This window comes from Jaculus jaculus, chromosome 9 (genome assembly GCF_020740685.1).
Source record: "Jaculus jaculus isolate mJacJac1 chromosome 9, mJacJac1.mat.Y.cur, whole genome shotgun sequence".
Taxonomy (NCBI): Eukaryota; Metazoa; Chordata; class Mammalia; order Rodentia; family Dipodidae; genus Jaculus; species Jaculus jaculus.
The window spans coordinates 89394600-89420855 of NC_059110.1; the positions used below are offsets into that span (position 1 = coordinate 89394600).

Genomic DNA, 26256 nt, shown 5'->3' on the forward strand with positions numbered 1-26256 from the left:
ATATGGACACATCATGTGTTGGTACCATCTTTTCCCTCGACTCTGCCCCCATTACGCTGGGGACACTCCTCAGTGGGGTTGTAGGTTTTCCCTATGGGGTTGTGGTATGCGTTGTGGGAGCAGCAGTCATTTTTTTTTTTTTGAGGGGAGGACAGAAAGCATAGATTATTCTTCAAACCAGCAGGTGCCTTGAGTTCACTATGCCCAAACTTAACAGGTTAAAGTAAAGTTAGACATCAACTTCATATGTTTTTAGGCCATTTTCAGAATCCGACTTGCTTCTTAGCATTTGATCTTTATATATGTGTGTGTGTGTGTGTGTGTGTGTGTGTCTGTGTATAATTTATTTATTTGAGAGAGAGAAATATACAGAAATAGGCAGGTAGAGAGACAAAGAGAATGGGTGTGCCAGGGCCTCTAGTCACTACAAACTCCAGATGAGTGTGCCCCCTTGTGCATCTGGCTTACATGGGTCCTGGGGAGTCGAACCTGGGTCTTTTGGCTTTGCAGGCAAGCACCTTAACCGCTAAACCATCTCTCCAGCCTGCATTTGACCTTCTTAAGACTGACTTTTGGGGTTGGAGAGATGGCTCAGTGGTTAAGACAGTTGGCTAAAAAGCCAAACCACCCAGGTTTGATTCCCTAGTACTCACGTAAAGCCAGATGAACAAGGTGACATTTACATCTGGAGTTCATTTGTAGTGGCTAGACACCCTGGTGAACCCATTCTCTTTCTCTCTCTCTCTCTCTCCCTCTGTCTTTCTTCCTGAGACATGGTCTTGTTACATAGGTTCAGGGTGCCTTCCAACTCACAAGAATCCTCCTGCCTCAGCCTCCTGAGTGCTAGGATTACAGGCCTGCACCACCATGCTTGGCTGTTATGTCTTCTCAGTGAGATAGCTTGACCTCATGGAAGTCAAGGCAAAAAAGGTTTTGCACAGTGGGGGAATTTAGACTGCAATGATTTAACAAAGTTGGCCCAAGCCAGGGCCATTGTGTCCTGCATCTGAAACAACCAAGTCCCGCTGGACACATTTGGGGTGACAAGTGGAGGCTTTTTCTGCCCTTGGAAACCTGAGAGCCCCTTCAGCTGCTTGCTTCTGTTGAAGTAAAGGTTGCTCACACTTTCTCGTCCTTGGCCGTCAAGGTAACCGAGAAGGCTTCTTGTGGAAGCGGGGAAGGGACAACGCACAGTTCCTGAGGAGGAGGTTTGTTCTTCTGGCAAAAGAAGGCCTCCTGAAGTACTACACCAAGGAAGAGGTAAGAGGCCAGGCCACCAAGAGTTTCCTCACATGCCTTGGGCTCAAAAGGCCTATGTGGTAATGGCTGGTGTCTTGTCTTGTTGGGAATTTCATCCACAAGAGGCGCAATGTTCTCATGCTTTTCCTCAGGTGTGTAATCAATCCAGTCCACTAACCACACTCTGGTCATTCAGAATCATCTTACATTTTTATCTTTATTTTTATTTATTTGTTTGAGAGAGAGAGAGTAAGAGGCAGAGTGAGAGAGAGAAAGAATGGGCTCGCCAGGGCCTCTAGCCACTGCAAATGAACTCCAGATGCATGCGCCCCCTTGTGCGTCTGGCTTTTGTGGGTCCTGGGGAATTGAGCCGAGGTCCTTTGGCTTTGCAGGCACCACTAAGCCACCTCTCCAGTCCTCATCTTACTTTTTTTTTTTTTTTAAGGATTTTATTTATTTATTAGAGACAGAGAGGGAGAGAGAATGGGCCAGCCAGGGCTTCTCAACACTGCAAATGTACTCCAGATGTATGTACCACCATGTGCCTCTGGTTTATGTGGGACCTGGAGAATTGAACTGGGTCCTTAGGCTTCACAGACAAGCACCTAAACGACTAAGCCATCTCTCCAGCCCTCATCTTACTTTTCTAATGAGAGAGAGCAACAGCGAGAGAAAGAGAGAGAGGGAGAAAGAGAACTGGCATGCTAGGGCCTCTAGCCACTGTAACCAAACTCCAGACGCATGGGCCACTTTGCGTGCATGTGCAACCTTGCACTTGTATCACCTTGTGTGTCTGGCTTACATAGGACCTGGGAAGTCGAACATGGGTCCTTAGGCTTTCCAGGCAAGCACCTTAACTGCTAAGCCATCTCTCCAGCCCAAATCATCTTACTTTGATCTATCTATATATTTTTTGAGGTAGGGTACTTATTTATTTATTTATTTTGGTTTTTTGAGGTAGGGTCTCACTCTAGCCCAGGCTGACCTGTAATTCACTATGTAGTCTCAGGCTGGCCTCGGACTCACAGCAATCCTTCTACATCAGCCTCAGCCTCAGCCTCCTGAGTGCTAGGATTAAAGGTATGCATCACCATGCTTGGCTTGATCCTCATTTTTGTTGATGTTGTTGTTGTTTGTTTGTTTTTTGATACAGGGTCTCACCCTAGTCCAGGCTGCTCTGGGATTCACTATGTAGTCTCAGGGTGGCCTTGAACTCATGGCATCCTCGTACCTCTAACTCCCGAGTGCTGGTATTAAAGGCGTGCGCCATCATGCCCAGCTCCAGCCTTACATTTTTTTTTTTTATTTATTTTGCTTTCTGTGATTGGGTCTCAGTATCTTATTATTGTTGCCCACACTGGCTGCAAACTCAAGGCCTCAAGTGATCCTTCTGCCTCAGCTTCCTGAGTAGCTGGCTCCAGAGATGGTCACTAGCCTATGTTTAAGCTTGTTTGTGTGATTTTTTTTTTTTTTTTTTTTTTTGAGGTAGAGTTTCACTCCAACCCAGACTGGCCTAGAATTCACTATGTCATCTCAGGGTGGCCTCGAACTCACAGTAATCCTTCTGCCTGTGCCTCACAAGTGCTGGGATTAAAGGCATGCACCACCACGCCCAGCTTGATTTTATTTTATGCATTGATTTAGGAAATTGTGTTTTCTTTTGTAGTACTAGGGATTGAACCCAGGGCCTTGCACATGCCTGGCAAGTGCTCTACCACTGAGCTATTTTCCTAGCCATTCTTAGGAAATATTTATTGAACATTTACAATGTGCTGGGCATGATTTAGGCACTGGGCACAGCAATGAACAAACTGTTCTTACAGAGCTTTTCTAGTAGGAGTAGATAGGCTACTACTTAGACATATGTCAATACATACCATGGCAGTAAGCTCTATGGAGTAAAATAAAAGGGGGGAAAGTGTTAAAAAAAAATGGAGGTGGCTTGGGGAGAGCCTCTGTCGACAGTTGGGGAGAGAACTAGAGAAATGTGATGAGTTTATGTGAGGAAGACTAGATGGGACAGAGGGAACCGTATGCGTAGAAGCCCTGAGCTGGTCGGCTAGCACATATGCCTTTGTGCTAATTAGAAAAATGGCCCCTGGGCTGGAGAGATGGCTTAGCAGTCAAGAGCTTGCCTGTTAAGCCTAAGGACCCTGGTTCGAGGCTCAATTCCCCAGTACCCACATAAGCCAGATGCATAAGCTGGTGCGTGCATCTAGAGTTTGTTTGCAATGACCAAAGACCCTGATACACCCATTCTCTCTCTCTCTCTCTGTCTGTTGCTCTAGAAAATTAGAGGAAAAGAAAAATGGACCTTGTGAGAGAGTGAGGCCCCCAGTCTCTATGCACATGAGCCTGCCTTGCGACTCTTACTCAGCTGTTCATGCCGTGCATGGCAGCCACAGCCACAGCCCTAGCCCTGCGCTGAGAGGGTGTTTGGTAGAATCAAGGGCATGAGGAAGCAAGTGACTGGTGCAGAGCAAGCAAGAGAAAGGGTGCTGAGGAAGTTATATAGTACAGGGCCTATAGGCCACGCAAAACTTGAATTGGTTCTTGTTTGTTTTTCTTGTTTTGTTTTGTTTTTTGAGGTGGGATCTCCCTCCAGCCCAGGTGCCCAGGCTGACCTGGAATTCACTCTGTAGTCTCAGGGTGGCCTTGAACTCACAGCAATCCTTCTACCTTTGCCTCCCAAGTGCTGAGATTAAAGGTGTGTGCCACCACGCCTTGTTGAATTCTTTTTTAAAAAATATTTATTTATTTATTTATTTATTTATTTATTTATTTATGAGAGGGAAGAGACGGGGGTGGGGGGAATAGACACTCCGGGGCCTCTAACCACTGCAAACAAACTCCAGATACATGTGTCACCTTGTGTATCTGACTTTAGGTGCGTACTGGGGAACTGAACTTGGGTCCATTGGCTTTGCTGACAAGGGCCTTAACTGCTAATCCATCTCTCCAGCCCTGGTCTTTTGTGTTTTGATTTAAATTTAATTAATTATTATTGTTATTTTTGGTTTTCAAGGTAAGGTCTCACTGTAGCTCAGGCTGACCTGGAATTCACTATGTAGTCTCAGGCTGGCCACAAATTCACAGTGATCCTCCTACCTCTGCCTCCCAAATGCTGGGATTAAAGGCATGTGCCACCATGCCTGGCTTGGTTTTGATTCTGATACAAGGTCTTATTATATATCTCAAGCTGGTTTGAAATTCACTCTATAGCCCAGGCAGTCCTTAAACTTACACTATTCCTGCCAGTGTTGATGTTATAAGTTTGTGCCACAGTGCCTGGCTTAAATTGTGCAGGTGTTTCTTTTTTTCTTTTGAGGTAGGGCCTCGCATCTGGCTTTATGTGGCTACTGGGGAATTGAACCTGGGCCTTTTGGCTTTGCCAGCAAATACCTTAACCATTAAAACATCTCTCCAGCCCTGAATGTTTTTGAGGTAGGGAATTTTGCAACATTGCACAGGCTGGCCTGGGACTCCTCGGCTCAAGTGCCCTCTTTCTTTGGCCTTCCAAATGTTGGGACCCCAGGTGCATCAACCATCACAACTTGCTAGAAGTTTTTAGTAAGTTTAGTACACACTTAACTGTATAAACCAGCCATTCCACTCGTAGGTACCTACTGAAGGAGACTAAAACCCATCCCCAGAAAAGTTTTGCAAACATCTATTCACAGAGGCTTGATTTGTAAAAGTCCAACCATGGGAAGAACCTGAACGTCTGTCTACCACTGAGTGAACAAACTGTGGTGTAACTGTAAAGGAAGGGTCAGGAGTCCAAGGTCATCCCCAGCTACAGAGTGACTTTGAAGACAGCCTGGGTTACATGAGATCCTGTCTCAACAGAACAAAACAAAACAAGAGAAGGCAAGATGCCATTTCATATCTAGCATATTGGCAAAAAGTTTTTAAATCTGGCAGTGTTGTGTGTTGGTGAGGATATGGGGAAAAGATAGCCCTTTTCTGTTATTGATGGAAGAAGTATTGGTGACAGTCACTATGGAGCCACTCTGTAGAATAAGTTGGCCATTTCCATTTCAGTGGTACAGCACTTTCCTATCAAGCACAAGCCCCTGTGTTCAATCCCCAGAATTGCAAAACCAACACCAAAAACTTTTCCAGTAAGCTCAAGATGTATACAGGCATGATCTTTAATTCTATGCTTTTTTTTGTTTTATTTTGTTTCTTTTGTTTTTTGAGGTAGGGTCTATGTCTCAGGGTGGCCTCAAACTCATGGTGATCCTCCTACCTCTGCCTCCTGAGTGCTGGGATTAAAGGTGTGTGCCACCATGCCCAGATCTATTGTTAAGAATACACAGGGCTGGGCTGGAGAGATGGCTTAGCAGTTAAGATGTTCGCCTGCGAAGCCAAAGGACCCAGGTCTATTCACCAGGATCCACATAAGCCAGATGCACAAGGGGCACATGCATCTGAAGTTTGTTTGTAGCGGCTGGAAGCTCTGGTGTGCCCATTCTATCTATCTGTCTGGCTCTCTTCTCTCTCTCTCTCTTTCTTTCTGCTTGCAAATAAATGAGTAAAAATAAATAAATTATTATTAAAAAGAATACATAGGGCTGGAGAGATAACTTAGCAGTTAAGGTACATGTCTGTGAAGCCAAAAGATTAAGGTTTGATTCTTCAGGACCCACATAAGCCAGATGCACATGGTGGCGCATGCAACTGGAGTTCATTTGCAGTGGCTGGAGGCCCTGGTGCGTCCATTCTCTCTTTCTCTCTCTTTGTGTCTGATGCTTTCTCTCTCACCCCAAATAGATGAATAAATAAATAAGTAAAAGAAATAAATAAATAAGTAAAATGTTGAAAAAAGAGCTGGTCATGGTAGTGTATGCCTTTAACCCCAGCACTTGGGAGGCAGAGGTAGGAGTATCACTGTGAGTTCAAAGACCACCCCAGAGACTACATAGTGAATTCCAGGTCAGCCTGGACTAGAGCAAGACCCTATTTTGAAAAACCAAAGAGAGCTGGAGAGATGTCTTAGCAGTTAAGGCACTTGCCTACAAAGCCTAATGGCCCAGGTTTGATTCCCCAGTACCCACATAAAGCCAGATACACAAGGTAGCACATGTGTCTAGAGTTCGTTTGAAGCACCTAGAGGCCCTGGTATGCCCATTCTCTCTGTCTCTGTTTTTATGTCTTTCTCTGCTTCTGTCTCTCTCTCCTTCTCAGCTTGCAAATTAAAAAAAAAACAAAAAACAAGAAAACAAAACAAACTAAAGACTGGTAGAGCACTTATCCAGCAGGCTCCAAGAGTTGAGTCTGATCCCCTGTACCACAAAACAAATTAAAATTCTATATCAGTTTCTGTATAGATACATGCACATGTATATGTCTGTGAAAGTATGAAAGAGTAAGGTGTGGTGATGCTTGTCTTTAATCCTAGCACCTGAGAGGCAGAGGTAGGAGGATCACCATGAGTTTGAGGCTACCCTGAAACTTCTTAGTGAATTCCAGGTCAGCCTGGGCTAGAGTGAGACCTGATCTCAAAAAAAAAAAAAAAGAAGAAGAAGAAGAAGAAGAAGAAGAAGGAAGAAAGGAAGGAAGGAAGGAAGGAAGGAAGGAAGGAAGGAAGGAAGGAAGAAAGGAAGAAAGGAAGGAAGGGCTGGAGAAATGGCTTGTTAGCAGTTAAGGCATTTGCCTGCAAAACCACAGGGCCTCAGTTCAATTCTCCAGGACCCATGTAAGCCAGACACACAAGGTGGCACATGCGTCTGGACTTTGTTTGCAGTGGCTAACGGGCCTGGCACACCCATTCTCTCTTTCTCTCTCCTTCTTCTTTTTTTGGGGGGGGCCTGTTCAAGGTTGGGTCTCACTCTGGTCCAGGCTGACCTGGAATTCGATATGTAGTCTCAGGGTGGCCTCAAACTCACAATGATCCTCCTACCTCTGCCTCCCTAGTGCTGGGATTAAAGGTGTGTGCCACCACACCTGGCTTCTCTCTGCTTCTTTATCTCTCGCTCTCTCAATTAAATAAAAAGAAATTTTTAAAAAAGTAAAGAAAGTATGAGAAAGTAAATCATCAAACTCATGACAGGGGTGGCCTGTGGGAAATGGGATGGGGTGTCTAACTTAGAGTGTATATGTGTGTGTGTGTGCATGTGTGTGTGTAGGTAGAGTGTGTGTGGTGTGGTCTATGCAAGTGCTCTTACCCGCTGAGCCATTTCCTTAGCCCTAAGGAGATTTCCTTTATTTTAATATTTTCTCTCTCTCTCTCTTTTTTTTTTTTTTTTTTTTTTTGGAAGTAAGTTCTCCCTCTAGCCCAAGCTGACCTGGAACTTTCTCTGTTGTCCCAGGCTGTTTCAAACTCATAGCAGTTCTCCTACCTCAGCCTCCCAAATGCTGGGATTAAAGGTGAGCACCACCGTACCCAGCTCTCTCTCTCTCTCTCTTTTTTTTTTTTTTTTTTGAGGCAGGGTCTCACTCTAGCTCAGGCTCTCCTGGAATTCACTCTGGAGTCTCAGGGTGGCCTCAAACTCACGGCGATCCTCCTACCTTTGCTTCCCAAGCGCTGGGATTAAAGGTGTGTGCCACCATGCCCAGCTCTCTCTCTTTTTAAAGTTTTTTAAATTTTTACTTTATTTTATTTATTTGCAAGCAGATAGAGATAGAGACAAAGAGAATGGATGCACCAGGAGCTCCATCTACTGCATCTACTGGACTCCAGATATCTGCCCCACTTTGTGCATCTGGCTTTATGTGGGTACTGGGGAATCAAACCCGGGTGGTTAACCTTTGCAGGCAAGTGACTTAACCACTAAGTCGTCTCTCTCTAGCCCTCCTCCTGTTCTTTAATTTTTTTGTTCATTTTTATTTATTTATTTATTTATTTGAGAGCAACAGACAGAGAAAGAAGCAGATAGAGAGAAAGAGAGAGAATGGGCACACCAGGGCTTCCAGCCACTGCAGACAAGTTCCAGATGCGTGTGCCCCCTTGTGCATCTGGCTAACATGGGTCCTGAGAAATCGAGCCTTGAACTGGGGTCCTTAGGCTTCACACGCAAGTGCTTAACCGCTAAGCCGTCTCTCCACCCCCTTCTCCTGTTCTTTGTGGTCCCAGTTATAAATGAACTACACCCCATGCTGGTAATGTCTTAGGTTTTTTTTGTTTGTTTTTCAAGGTAGGTTTTCACTCTTGCTAGGATAACCTGGAATTCATTATGTAGTCTCAGGGTGGCCTCGAACTCAGCAATTCTCCTACTTCTGCCTCCCCAGTGCTGGGATTAAAGGCATGCACCACTACGCCTAGCCTTTTTTTTAAATTTATTTGCTAGCAGGGAGAGACAAAGAGAAACAGACAGAGAATTGGTTCTCCAGCACCTCTATCTACTGAAAAGGAACTCCAGACATATGCACCAATTTGTGCATCTGGTTTTATGTGGCTATTGGAGAATCAAACCTAAATTGTCAGGCTTTGCAAGCAAATGCCTTTAACCACTGAAGTGATCTCCTCAACCCCTGGATACTAGGGATCAAATACCTCTGCACCAGCCAGATTTTGTTTTATTGTAATTCAAATGACCACATGTGGCTAGTGGCTCCTGTAGGTCTGAGTTCTTAAAATCATCATGGTCTCAAGGTAGGATCCCTTCTTGACATTAGTTAGTATTCACTGTGTGTCAGAACCCTAAGGACAGGCAAAGAGCACGGAGATCGTGCCCTGAGGCACCCACGCTTACTTAGACCTGGTTATTTGTTTGACTTCCGTGGGTGATATTCTTTGAATAAAAGGTTTGAGCCAGGCGTGGTGGCACATGCCTTTAGTCCCAGAGCTTGAGAGTCAGAGGTAGGAGGATTGCTGTGAGTTTGAGGTCAACCTGAAACTACATAGTGAATTCAGCCTGGGCTAGAGTGAGACTCTGCCTTGAAAAACAGAAAAATAAATAAATAAAACATGTCGAACAGTCCCAAGTCAAGGCTTTTTCAAACCCTCTACCAGCTCTGAGAGGCAAGTCTGACTAGGTAGGGATGACTGAGCATAGGCCATCAGTTGAACAGCTGGGTCTTGGCTACTAGAGGAAGAACCTGGGGGCTGGAGAGATGGCTTAGCAGTTAAGCGCTTGCCTGTGAAGCCTAAGGACCCCAGTTCAAGACTTGAGTCCCCAGAACCCATGTAAGCCAGATGCACAAGGTGGCACATACATCTGGAGTTCATTTGCGCTGGCTGGAGGCCCTGGAGGACTCATTCTCTCTCTATCTGCCTCTGTCTGTCGCTCTCAGATAAACAAAAACAAACAAACAAAAAAGCCATAGAGGAAGAACCTTTAAAGCCTACAGTTGCCAGGCATGGGAGCACACGCCTGCAGGTCCAGCACTTGGGAGGGTGAGGCAAGAGGCTTGCTCTGTGTTCAAGGCTGGTTTGGTCTACATAGTGTGTTCAGGACAGCCTGGTCTATAGAGTAAGACCCTGCCTCAAACAAACAAAATTTAGACAGGGGGCTGGAGGGATGGTTTAGTGGTTAAGGTGCTTGCCTGCAAAGCCCAAGGACCAAGGTTCAATTCCCCAGGTCCCACGTAAGCCAGATGCACAAGGTGGCGCATGCATTTGGAGTTTGTTTGCAGCTTTGCAGCGGCTGAAGGCCCTAGCGCACCCATTCTCTCTCTCTCTCTCTCTCTTTCTTTCTTTCTGTCAATTAAATAAATAAAAATAAAATATATTTAAAAAAAAACTAGGCAGGGTGTGGTGGTGCACGCCTTTAATCCCAGCATTGAGGAGGCAGAGGTAGGAGGATCGTCATGAGCTCAAGGCCACCCTGAGACTCCATGGTGAGTTCCAGGTCAGCCTGGGCTAGAGCAAGACCATACCACATGAAAACAAACAAACAAATTAAAGCCCAGCACAACACATTGGTTACTTGTTTGCATTGAAGGCCCTGACTAAGGTGATGAGGAGTCAGCCTGTTATTGTCAGCATCTTAAGAAAGCGCTGTGTCTTTTTCAGGGTAAAGGCCCGAAGGCTGTCATCAACATCAAGGACTTGAATGCCTCCTTCCAGACAGAGAAGATAGGGCACCCTCACGGACTGCAAATCACCTACAGGAGAGAGGGCCACACAAGGAACCTGTTTGTGTATCATGAAAGTGGGAAGGTGAGATGGTTTGAGTTGCCTCTTTAGCCCCTAGCTTAGTACCAGGGCCTTGGCAAGTCCAGTTCACCACTTGCATTGTCCATTTCATGGTGTGCCCAGCTGCCTCTTGAGACCTGCTGCTGCTGTGCCTGCCTTAACCTTTTTTTTTTTTTTTTTTTTTGGTTTTTCAAGGTAGGGTGTCGCTCTAGCCCAGGTTGACCTGGAATTCACTCTGTAATCTCAGGATGGCCTTGAACTGACAGCAATCCTCCTACCTCTGCCTCCCAAGTGCTGGGATTAAAGGTGTGTGCCACCATGCCTGGCCTTTTTTTTTTTTTTTAATGCGAGAGAGTGAGTGTGTGTGTGAGAGAGAATTGGCATGCCAGGGCATCTGACACTGTAATCAAACTGCAGATGCTTGAACCCCTTGTCCAACCTTGTGAGCTTGTGTCCCTGTGCATCTGGCTTACACGGGGCCTGGAGAGTCAAACATGAGTCTTAAGTGCCTTAACAGCTAAGCCATCTCTCCAGCCCAGCCATTTTCTTTCTCTCTCTCTTTCTTTTTTTCTCTCTTTCTTTCTTTCTTTTTTAATTTATCTATTAGAGAGAGAATGGGCACGCCAGGGTTTCTACCCACTGTAAACAAACTCCACCTTGTGCATCTGGCTTAGGTGGGTTCTGGCGAGTCAAACCTGGGTCCTTAGGCTTCACAGGTGAGCACCTTAACCACTAAACCATCTCTCCAGCCCCTTTTGACCTATTTTCTGTTCTCGGTTTGAGACAGATCTGAGAAATGCAGAGTGAGATATAGGAGATGGAGCCAGCAAGTGGGAAAGACCCCTCTGAGGGATGCACAGCCACCAATGAGAGTCCAGTAAGTGTGGGCGACCATGGCCAGAGACGGTGAATCCGGGAAAGGGCCAGAGTCTGAGTGGAGAAGGAAGGATGGATAAACCAGGCTAGGGCATGGACCTCACGGCGTCCTTCTCAGTATGCCATCTCTGGACCACCAGCATCAGTGTTACCTGAGAGCTTGTCAGAATTAGAAACTGCCCATTAATACGATCCCCAGGAGATCTGGATAAACGTTAACATTTGAGAACCATTAGATGCCTATAATCCCAGTACTTGGGAGGTCAAGACAGGAGGATCATGAGTTAGTAGTCAGAAGGGCTACAAAGTAAGACCCCAACTCAAAAAAAAAAAAAAAAAAAGAAGGGGGAAATAATGAAGGAGGAAGAAGTGGGGGGAGGAGGAGGAGAAAATGAAGAAAAGACAAAATGAAAAAAGTTTAAGAATGGTGGTGCACACCTTTAATCCCTGTACTGGGGGGTAGGGACAAAGATAGCAGGATTGCCATGAGTTCGAGGCCACCCTGAGAATACAGAGTGAGTTCCAGGTCAGCCTGAGCTAGAGTGAGACCCGACCTCAAAAAACCAAAAAAAGCTTAAGTAATACTTCATAGTCTGGGAAAACAGCCCAGTCACAGAAGATCAAGCAGGCCAAAAGGACACAGTCAAAAGCGTCAACTGGGTCTGATCCTGACCAGGGGACAGAGATGCAAAGTAGGGGTAAAGGGAAGTATTGGCTGACATTTTGGGGTCAGTTATTAACTTTGCTGGACACTGCTCTTAGTGATTGCTATATATCATTTCTTCATTCTTGCAAAATTCCTGGAAACGTTCTGTCCCCACATTCCCGAGCCATGAACATGTCAAGTCATTTGCTCAAGGTCACACAGCAGATGTTTCCTAAGTCTTGCACTCATTTTCCCACCTCATGTGCCTCTGCTGTGGGAGAACCTTTGGTAGCAGATATCAGTATCCAGAGTCTGGGCAGGGTCTGGAGTGGAAGGTAGAGAGAGCCCTGGTTCTGCCTCACCTCTCTCAGCTGTGACTGGGATATATGTGCTACTGTGTACATCTGGCTTTTCATGGGTACTGGGGAATTGAACCTGGACCAGCAGGCTTTGCAAGCAAGTTCCTTTTAACTGATGAACTGTCTCTCTAGTCTGCCCAACACTTTTTAATTTTTTGAAAGATTTATTTTTTAACTTATTTATTAGAGACCGAGGGAGAGAGAGAGAATGGGTCTTCCAGGGCCTCTAGCCACTGCAAACAAACTCCAGATGCATGTGCTACCATGTGCATCTACCTTATGTGGGGCCTGAAAAATTAAACCTGGGCCCTTAGGCTTTGCAGCCAAGCTTCTTAACTGCAAAGCCATCTCTCCAGCCCACTTTTTAATTTTTTTTTTTTAATTTTGAGGTAGGTTCTCACTGAGTTACTCAGATTGGCCTTGAATTCACTCTTATAGTCCAGCCAGGACTTGAACTCATGCCTCAGTCTCCTTAGGAGTTGGGATTACAGGTTTGCACCACCAGTCTGGCTAAATGGCAGTATGGTGGCCAGTTTCACATCTATATCACTTATGAATTCACTAGGTTAACAAATCCACATTGGTAGTGGGCAAAGTTTCTCAGGAGTATAGTAGGGGATGTGGCAGAATTGTGGCTTCCAGATCTCACATTTAAGGGAGGGTGGAAGGGTGACTGGAGACAGGCATTGCCAATGGTCTGTGATGGGTAAAACTCACTCTGTAGCCCAGGCTGGCCTCAAACTCAGGTAACTCTTCTACTTCAGCCTCCCAAGTGCTGGCATTAAAGATGTCCGCCACAATGTCTGGCTATTTTTTGTTTGTTTGTTTTTTGAGGTAGAGTCTCATTTTAGCTCAGGCTGACCTGGAATTCACTCTGTAGTCTCAGGGTGGCCTCAAACTCACCGCGATCCTCCTACCTCTGCCTCCTGAGTGCTGGCATTAAAGGTGTGTGCCCCCATGCCTGGCTTTAATTTAAAAAATTTTTTTAGTTATGTCTTGCTACTAGACCAGCTGGCTTGAATTTGGCCATTCTCCTGCCTCAGTCTACTGAGGTGCTGGTATTATAGGCATATGCCAACACACCCAGCCAAGAAGGTTCCCTAACAACCCTCAGGACAAGAGAGCTCAGAACTCTGGAATGCTAGGCCCGTGTGTTTGGCCCAGGGGAGTGAGAAGGAAGTTGTTGCAGTCTTTTGAAACCACATTTAAATGACTTTCTCAATCACTGCGTTACATCAAAGTCCAGCACTGCAGCCGTTTGAACAAGTCTTTCAGCCTCCCCATTCCAAATTCCTGGGACAGCGATGATCGGGTGATCCCAGCCCAGCTTCTGTATTGGTCCAGCGGCTATGGCCAAGGCAGGGTAGAGATAGATCACGAGGGTGTGGGGGTCAGAATTGGGAAGGTGCTTCTCAGAAGCAGGGCTTGGGCCGAGCGAGCACCCAAATCTATTACAATGTCCGGAGTAACCTGTGGGCTGAGCAGAATGTTGTAGGCCAAAGGTCTGTGGGGAGCAGAGGCTCAGGAGGAAGTCACAGCGTGAGCTGGTGAGACTGTCATGGCGTGTAGTGCAGAGGGCAAGAAAAGAAGGCGAGTAACCTACCATATGTGTAGTTCGCCATGTTTTTGTTTATTTGAGAGATACAGAGGGAAAGAGGGAGAGAGAGAGAAAGAAATAGAGAGAGAATGGGCGCACCATGGTCTCCTGCCACTGCTAACGAACTCCAGCCTCATGTGCCAATTTGTGTATCTGGCCTCATGTGGGTCCTGGGGAATCGAAACCTGGGTGCTTTGGCTTTGCAGGCAAATGCCTTAAATGTAAGCTATCTCTCCAGCCTGAACCTGAAATATTTTATGATTCATGCACCAGGGCCATCAAGTTATTTGAAAAATACTTAGTTGATGACAGTTCTTTGGGCTAGCAGTATCCAGACCCCTAGGCAAGTTTTAATCTTAATTATTGCTTTTCAGGGCAGAGGATAGTCTGTGTTTGAATACTTTGAAACATTACATTGTAAACTGTGGCATGTCCTTGAAATTATCTGCTCCTGTTAAATGCTTAATTGTCTCAATGTGACTTTTCAATGAACTTTTTTTTTTTTTTTTCACACTAGTCCAGGCTGACCTGGAATTAACTGTGTAGTCTCATAGTAGCCTCGAACTCCCAGTGATCCTCCTACCTCTGCCTCCCGAGTGCTGGGATTAAAGGCATGCGCCACCATGCCCAGCTAAACATCTCCCATCTTTTATGTGAAAGTTTCCCTTTGGTTCTTAAGTTTTGCCTTCCACATGTAGGTATAAGTGTCTCCTTCAGAGCCATTTGTATCCCTTGAAATTTCTCTGTGATGGGGATTCTCTCAGTCTCCTTTCTCCATTTCAGCTGGGCAAGAAGGAGATTTCTCTCTGGATTCTAATTCACCCTACAATAAACCTCATACTTCATTAAAAAAAAAAAAGGAGGGGAGTGGCTGGAGAAATGGCTTAGTGGTTAAGGTGCTTGCCTGCAAAGCCAAAGGACCATGGTTCAATTCCCCAGGACCCACATAAACCAGATGCACAATGTGGCACATGCATCTGGAGTTCGTTTGCAGTGGCAGAAAGCCCTGCTGTACCCATTTCTCTCTCTCTCTCTCTCTTCCTCACTCAAATAAATAAATAAAAATAAGATACTAAAAATATTTTTTAAAAGCAAAATAGGCCTGAAGAGATGGCTCAGCAGTTAAGGCACTTACCCGCAAAACTTAAGGACTTAAGGACTTGAGTCCCCATATAATGCCAGATATACAAGATGGTGCATGTGTCTGGAGTTCCTTTGCAATGGCTACAGGCTCTGTTGCACCCATTCTCTTTCTATCTGCCTCTCTTTCTCTCTTGAAAATAAATTAATTAAATATAACAAGTAAAATAGCTGGGCATGGTGGCACACACCTTTAATTCCAGCACTCAGAAGGCAGAGGTAGGAGGATCACTGTGAGTTTGAGACCACCCTGAGACTACATAGTGAATTTCAGGTCAGCCTGAACTAGAGTAAGACCCTAACCTCAAAAAAATAAAAATAAAAATAAAATAAAAAATGTTTAAAGCCAGTGAGATGGTGCACACCTGAAATTCCAGCACTTAGGCACTAGGAGGTAATGAAGCAGAAGGATCAGATGTTCAAGGCTAGTCTATACTATATAGCAGTTTGAAGCCAGCTTAGGCTACATGAGACTACCTCAACAATAAATAGATAGGGCTGGAGAGATGGCTTAGCAGTTAAGGTGCTTACTGGCAAAGCCTAAAGATCCAGATTCAATTCCCCAGGATCCATGTAAGCCAGTTGCACAAGGTGGCACATGCATCTGGAGTTTGTTTGCAGTGGCAGGATACTCTGGTGCCCCCAAATTCACTATCTCTCTCTCTCTTTCTGTTTCTTTCTCAAATAAATAAAAAAATATTTAAAAATATATTTTATTTATTTGTTTACTTTAGAGAGATAAAGGGGAGAGAGAGAGAGAATGGGCGCACCAGGGACTCCTGCCACTGCAAACCAACTCCAGACACATGCGCCCCTTGTACATCTGGCTAACATGAGGCCTGAAGAATCAAACCAGGATCCTTTGGCTTTGCAGGCAAATGCCCCTTAATGCTAAGCCATCTCTCCAGCCCACAAGTAATATTTTTTAGAAGGGAATGAAAAGATGGCTCAGCAGCTAAGGCACTTGCCTGCAAAGCCTAATGACCCTGGTTCAATCCCCAGTACCCATGTGAAGCCAGACACCACAGAGTGGTGCATTCATCTGGAATTGGTTTGCAGCATCTGGAGGCCCTGGTGTGCCATTCTCTCTCTCTCTCACTCCTTTCTTTCTCTGCTTACCAATAATAAATACATAAGTAAAATATTATTTAAAAAAAAGAAGTGAGAGCTGGCACTCGTCTTTAATCTCAGCACTTAGGAGGCAGAGGTAGGAGGATCGCCATGAGTTCAAGGCCAACCTGAGACTTCATAGTGAATTCTAGATCATCCTGGGCTAGATCGAGACCCTACCTCAAAAAAAAAAAAAAAAAAAAAAAAGAAGGAAAATGGAAAGCCGGCTTGCAGCTCAAGTAGGTCCTTTCCCATAGCTCTGCAGCTCATCCTGTTCGTGACTCTCTGCTTGCTCAAAAATACCCTCTGGGGCTCTGACATAGCCCTCAGATGTCTAACTTTAGATGGAACTGTGCCTTGTGTACATTGGCTGAATGCATGTGCTCCATCCCTTGCATTCCTAGTACTGTCACCAGATGTACCCACACATCTCACCAGCTATCTATGCCCTTCCCATCTTCCCTGACAGGAGATAGTAGACTGGTTCAACGCCCTTCGTGCAGCTCGCCTGCAACACCTAAAGCTTGCCTTTCCGGAGCTCCCAGAGTCTGAGGTAAGCTGAACATAGACCTCAGCCTCTGAATTTCTCCTCTCCAGCCTCTTTCTCTGTATGTCTCCTGACCTCTGAAACACTGACACGCCAGACTAGGTTTGTAATGTTGCAGGCAAGGACTTGAGATTTAGGGGTGGGTGCACCTCGGAAGGAAGCTAACGGCTTTGTCCCGGGGAGGCGGGAGGGTATAATCAAGTAACATCTGAAGTGCGGGTCACGGCTGGGGAGATTGCTCAGTGTTAAAGGCACTTACCTGCGAAGGCTGCTAGCCAGCGTTTGATTCCCCAGTACCCTGGTGAAGCCAGCTACACAAAGTGGTGCATGCATCTGGAGTTCATTTGCAGAGCAAGACCCCTACATGCCCATTCTCATTCACTCCTTGCAAATAAACAAGTAATTTTAAAAAATAAAATAATTACAAAACAGGGCTGGAGAGACGGCTTAGCAGTTAAGGCGCTTGCCTGGGAAGCCTAAGGACTCAGTTTGACTCTCCAGGTCCTGTGTAAGCCAGATGCGCAATGTGACACAAGCGCACAAGGTTGCACACATGCACAAGGTGGAGCAAGTATCTAGAGTTTGATTGCGGTGCCGGGAGACCCTGGTGAAGCAATTCTCGCTCTCTCTCTCTCTCTGTCAGGCTCTCATTAAAAAAAAAAAAAAAAAATTGAGCCAGGCGTGGTAGCGCAGGCCTTTAATCCCAGCACTCAGGAGGTTGAGGTAGGAGGATTATAGTGAGTTGAAGGCCAGCCTGTAACTACAGAGTGGGTTCAAGGTCAGCCTGGGTTAGAGTGAAATCCTACCTCCACATAAATAAATAAATAAATAAAATCAAAATAGAGTAGATCAGTGTCTTTCCTTCAGGTCACATGTGTCTACCATTCGTAGTGTCAAAGGCCTTGGCCTTTAAACATCTCTTTCTGACCCCCACATACTGCTTACAAAGTGCTTCAGGCCCGTTTTATCTCATGACTCTATCTAGGAGTTGCTCAGAGCAGGCTCGGCCCTGGTGACTATTTCTATTTTGCCTATGAGAACCCGAATCTCTTCCCAAGGCTCACATCAAGTGAATAACTGAAGTGCTCATCTCACGCTGACACTGCCCCCTCCCCCTGGGGTCCTCTGGGCTCAGGAAGACTGAGGGACCCTCTGTATTATGCCTGTAACAGGAGTGGGTCTGCTTGAGATGGCCAAGATAACAGTGAGTGGAGAACTTCATTCTGGGGCCACCACCAACTTCCTTCAGGTTTGGCTGGGGTAGTAGCTCAAATGACATGGTGCAAAGGATACTGTTTTGAGCCAAGAGGACTGAGCCTTCATCTTCATAAATGCTCTGTCATTCATGTGCCGTGTGAACCCTGGAGGTCACAGCACCTCTCTGAGCATACTTCCATATTGATAAAATGGTGCTTGGTACAGGTTACCTTCAAGGTCCCTTCCAGGTATGAGGTTGTGGACTTGGGACCCTGTTTTAGGCTTCTCCCACTTAAAAGTTTTTTAAGTTTATTTTTATTTTTTTATTAGAGATGGTGGAGGTAGAGAGAGAGAGAGAGAATGAATGAGCATGCCAGAGCCTCCAGTCAGTGCAAATGAACTCCAGACACATGCACTGCCTTGTGCATCTGGCTTATATGGGTCCTGGGGAATCAAACCTGGGTCCTTAGGCTTCACAGGCAAGCGCTTTAACTGCTAAGCCATCTCTCCAGCCTGTTATCTTCCATTTGTAATAGTCCATCTGGGATTACAGATGTGAGTCATTATGTCTAAGCTTAAGCTTCTCTTTAAGAGGATATATATTTTTTAAAGTTTATTTACTTATTTATTTAAGAAAGAGGCAGAAAGAGAGAGAGAATATGGGTGCACCAGGGCCTGCAGCCACTGCACACAAACTCTAGACACATGAGCCACCTTGTGCAACTGGCTTATGTGGGTTCTGGGGAATCGAACCTTGGTCCTTAGGCTTCACAGGCAAGCTCCTTAACCGCTAATCCATCTTTCCAGCCCAAGAAGATCTTTTAAGTGATGGGGTGGAAGTACCATGTTGATTCAGGTGTTTTTGTTTTTGTTTTTTTTTTCCTGAGACAGGGTCTTATGTAACCCAGGCTGGCATAGGATCTACTCTGTAACTGAGGATGACCTTGAACTCCTCATCTTCTTCCCTCTACCTCCCAAGTGTTGGGATTACAGTCATACCCCATCCATGCTCCAGATCTTATTCCCATCCATTAGAACCTCATTGAGAGCCTAAGTGTTCCTAGATTCCTGGATTTATGGGGAGCTGGATATCTGAGGTGGGGTTCGTTCCATGCCCAGTGATGCATCCATTTGGCAGCTCCCTGGGCATGGTTACAGTGAAGCCGGTGGCAGGGCCCTGAAAGTTGAGGTCACTGTACTGAGTCAACACACAGAGCTGGCACTGCAGGCTCAGTGGGCGGGCAGCCCGGAGTGCTGACTGCCAACCCAGAGGAGGGGAGGATCGAGAGCAGATGCCCAGCCTTGTTTAATCTGGCCTGGCTTCCTGTCTTTGCTGACCTGTGTAAGGGAAGTTGATCTTTGACCAATATCCTCAATATTCCCTCGTCTCCCTCATCCACCGCCATCACCCTAACCACTTCCAATCTCCTCCCAGCCGGTCTCTCTTCTGTCTCCCTCCTAGTCTACATTTATCTACATATGGTGTGAGGTTCTGACAAGTCACTCAGGTCTGGCTCAGTCAGAAGGATGTACACACTGGAAACCCGGGGAGTCTGTGGAGTTGTACTCCTTTAATCTAAAGTGCACACGGGGGACTGGAGAGATGGCTCAACAGTTAAACTGCTTGCCAGGTTTGATTCCCCAGTACTCATGTAAAGACAGATGCACAAAGTGGCACATGCATTTGCAGTTCATTTGCAGTGGCTAGAGGTCTTGTTGTGTCCATTGTTTATCTCTATTTCTCTCTTCTTGCAAATAAATAAATAGATATAAAGTGCATATAGGGCTGGGGAATGGTTCAGTGGTAGAGCCCTTGGCTAGCATATATTAGGTCTTCGATTACGTCCCCAACACAAGAGAGGGGGAGAGAGAAGTTGAGCATGGTGATGCATACCTGTAATCCCAGCACTCTGGGGGCGGGGTTGTTTAGAGTTTGAGGCCAATCTGGAGTACATAATGAGTACGAGGCATTGGGAATACACAGCAAAACCCTGTCTCCAAAAACAAGAAAAGGAAGGAAGGAAAGAAAAAAAAGATAGATATGTGAATGTAGTGAGCCAAGCCTCTGAGGTACAATGGAGAGTCTTCCCACCATCTGGCTTCCCTTCTTTCTCTGTTTTCTTTTTTAAGCTTTATTTTTATTTTTATTTATTTATTCGAGAGTGACAGACAAAGAGAGAAAGAGGCAAAGAGAGAGAGAGAGAGAATGGGCATGCCAGGACCTCCAGCTACTGCAAACAAACTCCAGACACATGTGTCCCCTTGTGCATCTGGCTAACGTGGGTCCTGGGGAATCAAGTCTTGAACCCGGGTCCTTAGGCTTCACAGGCAAGCGCTTAACCACTAAGCCATCTCTCCAGCCCTCTTTCTCTGTTTTTGAAAAAAAAATTACTTATTTATTTGAGAGAGAGAAGAGGCAGATACAGAGAGAATGGGCACAGCAGGGCCTCTAGCCACTGCAAACTCCAGATGCATGCACCACCTTGTGCATCTGGCTTATGCGGGTCCTGGGAAATCAAACCTGGGTCTTTAGGCTTCTCAGGCAAGCCTGTTAACTGCTAAGCCATCTCTTATCCCTCCCTTGTTACTCTTGATTCTCTGAGTCTAGACTAGCCCTGCAATGACTCAAGTTCACTTTATGGAGCAGCAGGGGTCCTGTTTTTCTCCAGACAGAGAAGTGAAGTCTATAGAGTGTATTTTAGGGAAAAGGGAGTAGCCCAGTTCAGATTTTCATGTTTGGCCCTCCACTGCCCCTCTCACTGTTGTTACTCTCCTCTGCTTTGTCTCTGCCTGGGCCCTGGAACTCCAGGAACCCTCATGTGTTCTTAGAAGCGAGACTGCTATTTGAAGCCCTAGATTTGCCAGGGACCCTCTACCTGAACTCACAGCTGACACCAAGGAGGCAGAGGAAGCCAGCAGCAAGCCCTTGAAGCTTCTCTGAGTGTAGGAGGGCAGGCTGGGAAGGCTTCTGGTGGTCACAGGAGGAAATGGGCCCCAGAGGCAGAAGTCTTACAGAACTGGAACTAGAACCCAAGTCTTTTACTTAGTCCAGAATGTTCTATATTTGTCTACCTTACCATGATTCTGTGTTGGACTTGGTACTAATGACCAGATCTCAGCTGGGGCCGGGGCCGTTTAGGATTTATCATCATAATCATAATGTGGTGGCACTTATGAGGGTGGCCTGTGACTCCCATCTCTTTCATGTTACCAGCCATATGGCTTTGACAAATCCCCTCCCTCTTGTCCGAGGCCTGGTTTCTTTGCAAGTATGACCAGGCTGATAAGCTACATGGCCCAGGGTGGTTGAGAATTATACCAAGAGCCTGCCACAGCAGACAAAGTGAGCGAGTCTCTGACAGCCTTGCCTGAGTCCATTTCCTGGGACTATGAAGTCCTTAAACCATGACTGGGTCATGCTGCCGCCTCTGTAAACATCTGGAGTGCTGTTGACTGGCTCTGTTGATATTCATATTGCATCCACTGCACGTTCCAAATATAACCCTGTAAACCACCACATCCTTCCTCATTCCTGACTTCTCCTCTGTCTGGGAGCCAAGTTCAGTGGGGAGCCTTGAGCCTTTGGGAATGAATAGGGGGACTCAAACCTCTGTTTCCCCCCCCCTTCCCCAGCTCCTGCCCCTGATCACTAGGAACTACCTCAAACAAGGCTACATGGAGAAGACTGGTCCAAAGGTACATTCTACCACTTTCTGGGAGACTTGCATGGCCCTGTCCCAACCACCAGTAAGGCAGAATTGGGAGGGGGATGGGAGGCAAGGCTCCAGAAGGAAGGAAAGGAGAACTAACCAGTGTTTGTGAGTTCCTAGGTTGAAGGACTGAGAGAGATTGGTCTTAGCTGGTATGACCCAGGGACGTCTCTCTCTCATGCCTCACCTCTATCATCGTCACCATCAGCTTCTTACCTCTGACTCTACTCCTGGGAATACAGAGCTGAGAAGGCACTCCCTAGAGAGACAGCTTCGGGGCAGGCATCCCAGAACTCTGTGTCCTTTGTGCTAGGAGCCCACCAGGGAGACAAAGGCTAGTGTCTTGTCTAAAGAAACACACCCATGCACCCATCGTACACTGCTAGTGAGGAGCACATCCACACCTTCCCTAGCACACCCTCACTTTTTCGTACCCAGCCTGGCTGACTTTGCTGAACCTGCCCCCATCTCCAGAGCCAGTGCATTGTCACGTATCTAAGGAGGAAGGAGAGGCCAGCTGCCATTGAGGAATGGAGCCTGAATGTTGGGTGCGGCAAGGCTCAAGGTCAGAAGTCTGGCTGGAGGGGATCCTGGTGGTGGAGAGAAGAGGGAATGAGGAAGAGATGGGGGCTGAGAGGAGAGGAGAGGAGAGGAGAAGGAGCTCTTTTGGAAGTGGCAACCTTCTTTTTTTTTTTTTTATATATTTTTTTAATTTATTTATTTATTTATTTGAGAGCGATAGACACAGAGAGAAAGACAGGTAGAGGGAGAGAGAGAGAATGGGCGCGCCAGGGCTTCCAGCCTCTGCAAACGAACTCCAGACGCGTGCGCCCCCTTGTGCATCTGGCTAACGTGGGACCTGGGGAACCGAGCCTCGAACCGGGGTCCTTAGGCTTCACAGGCAAGCGCTTAACCGCTAAGCCATCTCTCCAGCCCGGAAGTGGCAACCTTCTAAGGCTTTTAATAAAGGTTTAATGTAAGGTGGGCGTAGGGGCACAGGCCTACAAATCTAGAAGGTTTTGACAGAACTGCAAATTCCTGGCTAGTCTGGGCTGTATAGCAAGCCAAAAGTTAGGCTGAAGCCTTATCTCAAAACAAAAATATAAAAGGCAAACAGGAATGGTGATATAGTTCAAAACAGGGAACATTTAGGTACTGGCTTCAATTCCTAGCCCTGCAAAAAGATAAGAATAGATGCACCAGTAGGCCACCCAGGGCCCAGATGTCAGTGACTGCCGGGGAGACCCTAGACCCATCAGTATGACAAGAAAAGAAAGCCAACTGCCCAGCACAGAGTGAGCCATCTACACCACCACCACCAGGGCCCAGGAAACTTTAGAGGAAGTGACAGATTGAACATGAGTTCTGCTCTCACTGCTAGTCTGAGAACCTTCTCCAGGGAGATGGCAAGAAACACTGAGGAGACTCAAAACTCATCAAAGAGAAAAGAACTCGATACTAAAGAAATCTTACAACATGCCTGCCAAGGCTCAAGGAACATTGCAGAAGAGGGGGTAGAAAGAATATAAGAGCCACAGGGTGGAAAGGAGTGTTCTGAGACATTGTGCCCCTACAGAGACTGGCTGAGACATTTGTGACCCCACGGTGAATACTGATAACCCTACTAGGGAGGACCCTCAGGGGAACAGGGACGGGGGTTGGGAAGAGGGAACCTAAGAGTATGACCTGGTGGGAATATGACCATTAGGCACTATGTTCATACAATAAAGTTCTCAATTTAAAAAATTAAAATAAGGCCAGGTATGGCATAGGCCTTTAATCCTGGCACTCAGGAGGCAGAGGTAGGAGGATCACTGTGAGTTCGAGGCCACCCTGAGATTTCATAATGAATTCCAGGTCAGCCTGAGTTAGAATAAAACCCTACCTCAACTGCCCCCCACCAATAAAATGAAATGAAATTAAAAATAAGGGGCTGGAGAGATGGCTTAGCTAGGCACATGCCTGTGAAGTCTAAGGATCCAGGTTTGATTCTCCAGGTCCCATGTAAGCTAGATGCACATGGTGGCACATGCATCTGGAGTTCGTTTGCAGTGGCTAGAGACCCTGGCATGCCCATTCTCACACACTCTCTCTCTCCCTCTCTCTGTCTCTAATAAATCAATAACTAAAAATAAAATCTTAAAAAAAATAAAAACAGGGAGAGGAGAGATGGCCCAGTAGGTAAAGTACTTGTTGCATGAACCACAGTTCAGCCCCAGCACCAGTATAAAAGCTGGGCATGGTAGCACAAGCCTGTAGCTCCAGCACTGGGGAGGCAGAAACCAGAGAATTACTAAGGTTTGATGGCTCAGTCATCTAGCCAAACCGGTGAGCTCTAGCTTCAGTGAGAGACTCTGTCTCAAAAATTCAGCCCGGCATGGTGGCACATGCCTTTAATCCCAGCTCTCATGAGGCAGAGGTAGGAGGATCTCCTTCAGTTCGAGGCCACCCTGAGACTACATAGTGAATTCCAGGTCAGCCTGGACCAGAGTGAGACCCTACCTCGGAAACACACACACACATACACAATCAGGTGAGAGAGGAAAAAAAAAATCTGGTGAAAAGCAATTGAGGAGAAAGACACCTTGCTGGGCATGGTGACACAAGCATACCTTTAATCCCAGCACTCGGGAGGCAGAGGTAGGAGGACTGCTGTGAGTTCAAGGCCAGCCTGAGACTACATACTGAATTCCAGGTCAGCCTGGGCTAGAGTTAAACCCTACCTTGAAAAACAAACAAAAAGTATTCTGAAAGATACTGGGGGCTTTGGTGTGAAAGAAAAGCTCAGGCTTGTTGAGAAAGTGGCCAAAGTGTGGTGACAGGCTTTTTCCCTCAGGAGCCACGCCCAGCCCCTCCCTGGTTCTTACCCTAAGAATGTGACTTTCTCTCCCCTGACCGAGGTTAGATGTGGGCCAGGGCCAGCGTTTTCATGTCTGTGACCAGCAGCTACTTCTGGTTTCCCTGGCTTCCTTTTTCTGAGACTTCCTTGTCCACGGCCTGAGAAAGAGGGAAGCACCCCTTCCTACCTCAGACAGCACCTGGGGGTGCAGGGCAAATCTGGCAGAGGGTGGGGAGTGGTGGAGGATGGGAAGAAGGTGAACTGAACCCTTAGAGTCCAAGCACCTGCCCAGGCCCCAGGGATAAACACGAGGGTGTCTCAGTGCAGAAGCCAGGCTGGAGAAGCGGTGGGACTGGCCTCCTCCCTGGCCGGCCCTGACCTCTCTGTGCCTGGCTTTGCAGTCTCTGGTAAGAGCTTCCCTTTTTTACAGCAAAGAGAACCTTTCAAGAAAAGGTGGTTTGCCCTGGATCCCCAGGAGCGGATGCTGCTGTATTACAAGAACCCACTGGTAAGAGCCATTCCTGGTTTCTGTGCCCTCCTGCCCCACCCACGGGTGGGTCAGTGCTTGTCACAGACTATACAGGTAAACCCATCCCCCAAAGCCCCAGGACTGGGGAACCCTGGACAGGAAAACCTGTACTCCTACTTCTCTCCCATTCAGCTCCATTGAGGATCTCCAGTGTGGCCAGTTGTGGTTAAGTAAGGTATACCTCCTCCCGAGTCTCCACTCTTCTAACCAGGAGGCTCAGGGTACAGTTAGGGGTATGGGCTTTGGAATCAACAGGGTGGGCTCCAGTCTCAGCCCTGCCATTGTAGGGCATGTTCTGAACAAGGTATGAACATAGCTCTCTAAATCTCTATGCCTTTTCCTTCTGGGGGAAAAAAAAAAAAAGGCTTAACATGAATTCCTTGCTGAAAGGTAGCTATGATAAATATATGTATTACATATAAAACACTTGAAGCTGGGCGTGGTGGCGCACACCTTTAATCCCAGCACTCGGGAGGCAGAGGTATGAGGATCACCGCGAGTTCGAGTCCAGCCTGAGAGAAACATTGAATTCTAGGTCAGCCTGGGCTAGAGTGAGACCCTACCTCGTAAAACCAAAACCAAAAGCAAAAAAACCTTCTTGAGTTCTTGGTGCCTGGTTTGTTCTCCAAAAATATCAAGTACCAGTATCTTTCTTGTAGATTATGTGTACAATTTACTTTTAGGGATTTACCCTTTCAAATTCCAAGTTGAACCTGGCGATGACACACACACCTTGTTAGCAAAACGGAGTTTGGGACTTGGCGGGGCCGCAGGGGCTCCTGGGTCCTCGGGTGGGTACCCTCTGATGGGTAAGCAGGTGCCTTCCCTTTTCAGGATGCCTTTGAGCAGGGTCAGGTGTGTCTGGGGAGCAAGGAGCAGGGGTACGAAGTGTGTGAAGACCTGCCCAAGGGCGTCCGGGGAAATCGCTGGAAAGCTGGGTTCACCGTGGTCACCCCAGAGCGAAGATTCGTCCTCACCTGCCCCAGTGAGAAAGAGCAGCGAGAATGGCTGGAGAGTCTGCGGGACGTCCTGGCTCGCCCCTTCTCGCCCCTCTACCTGCTCAGTGAGAATCGGGGTTTGGGGGCGCGGGGCTTTGCCTGGGCTCATCTGAGGAGCCTGGCTGGCTGTGCTTTTTCCCTTGTCTTCTCCTCCTGCCGTGGAAAGGCAGACGTTGCACATTCTTGCCGGAGAGTCACTCTGCACGGTCGTTCCTCTAACGCGGAAGTCTGCACGGACTTCGGAAGGAGTGTGTCCTTGGCTGAACCCTCGAGGCTGCCCCTGCTGTCCTGGGCCGTCTCTTTTTCTCATGAGAAAACCCTGGCTTGGTATTATTAGCAGAGTCATGCTGCTGGTCAGCTCCTGGGCTTCAGGTCTCCTCCCCAGCC

At 46.8% G+C, this 26256-nt stretch overlaps 1 protein-coding gene across 4 annotated transcripts in view; it reads left to right on the plus strand.

Annotated features, from left to right (window-relative positions):
• The window catches only part of Adap2 (ArfGAP with dual PH domains 2), a 36622-nt gene that overhangs the window by 8172 nt on the left and 2194 nt on the right, over nucleotides 1-26256 (plus strand). For 2 of the 4 annotated variants that reach the window (XM_045159059.1, XM_045159062.1), the window contains 6 exons: nucleotides 1148-1260; nucleotides 10199-10345; nucleotides 16519-16602; nucleotides 21427-21489; nucleotides 24773-24850; nucleotides 25706-25934. In XM_045159059.1, the coding sequence (XP_045014994.1) occupies nucleotides 1148-1260; nucleotides 10199-10345; nucleotides 16519-16602; nucleotides 21427-21489; nucleotides 24773-24850; nucleotides 25706-25934 (714 nt within the window). Of the gene's footprint in view, nucleotides 1-1147; nucleotides 1261-10198; nucleotides 10346-16518; nucleotides 16603-21426; nucleotides 21490-21977; nucleotides 22069-24772; nucleotides 24851-25705; nucleotides 25935-26256 lie in introns of those variants that run through there. The other 2 variants (XM_045159061.1, XM_045159060.1) reach the window with 2 other exon arrangements.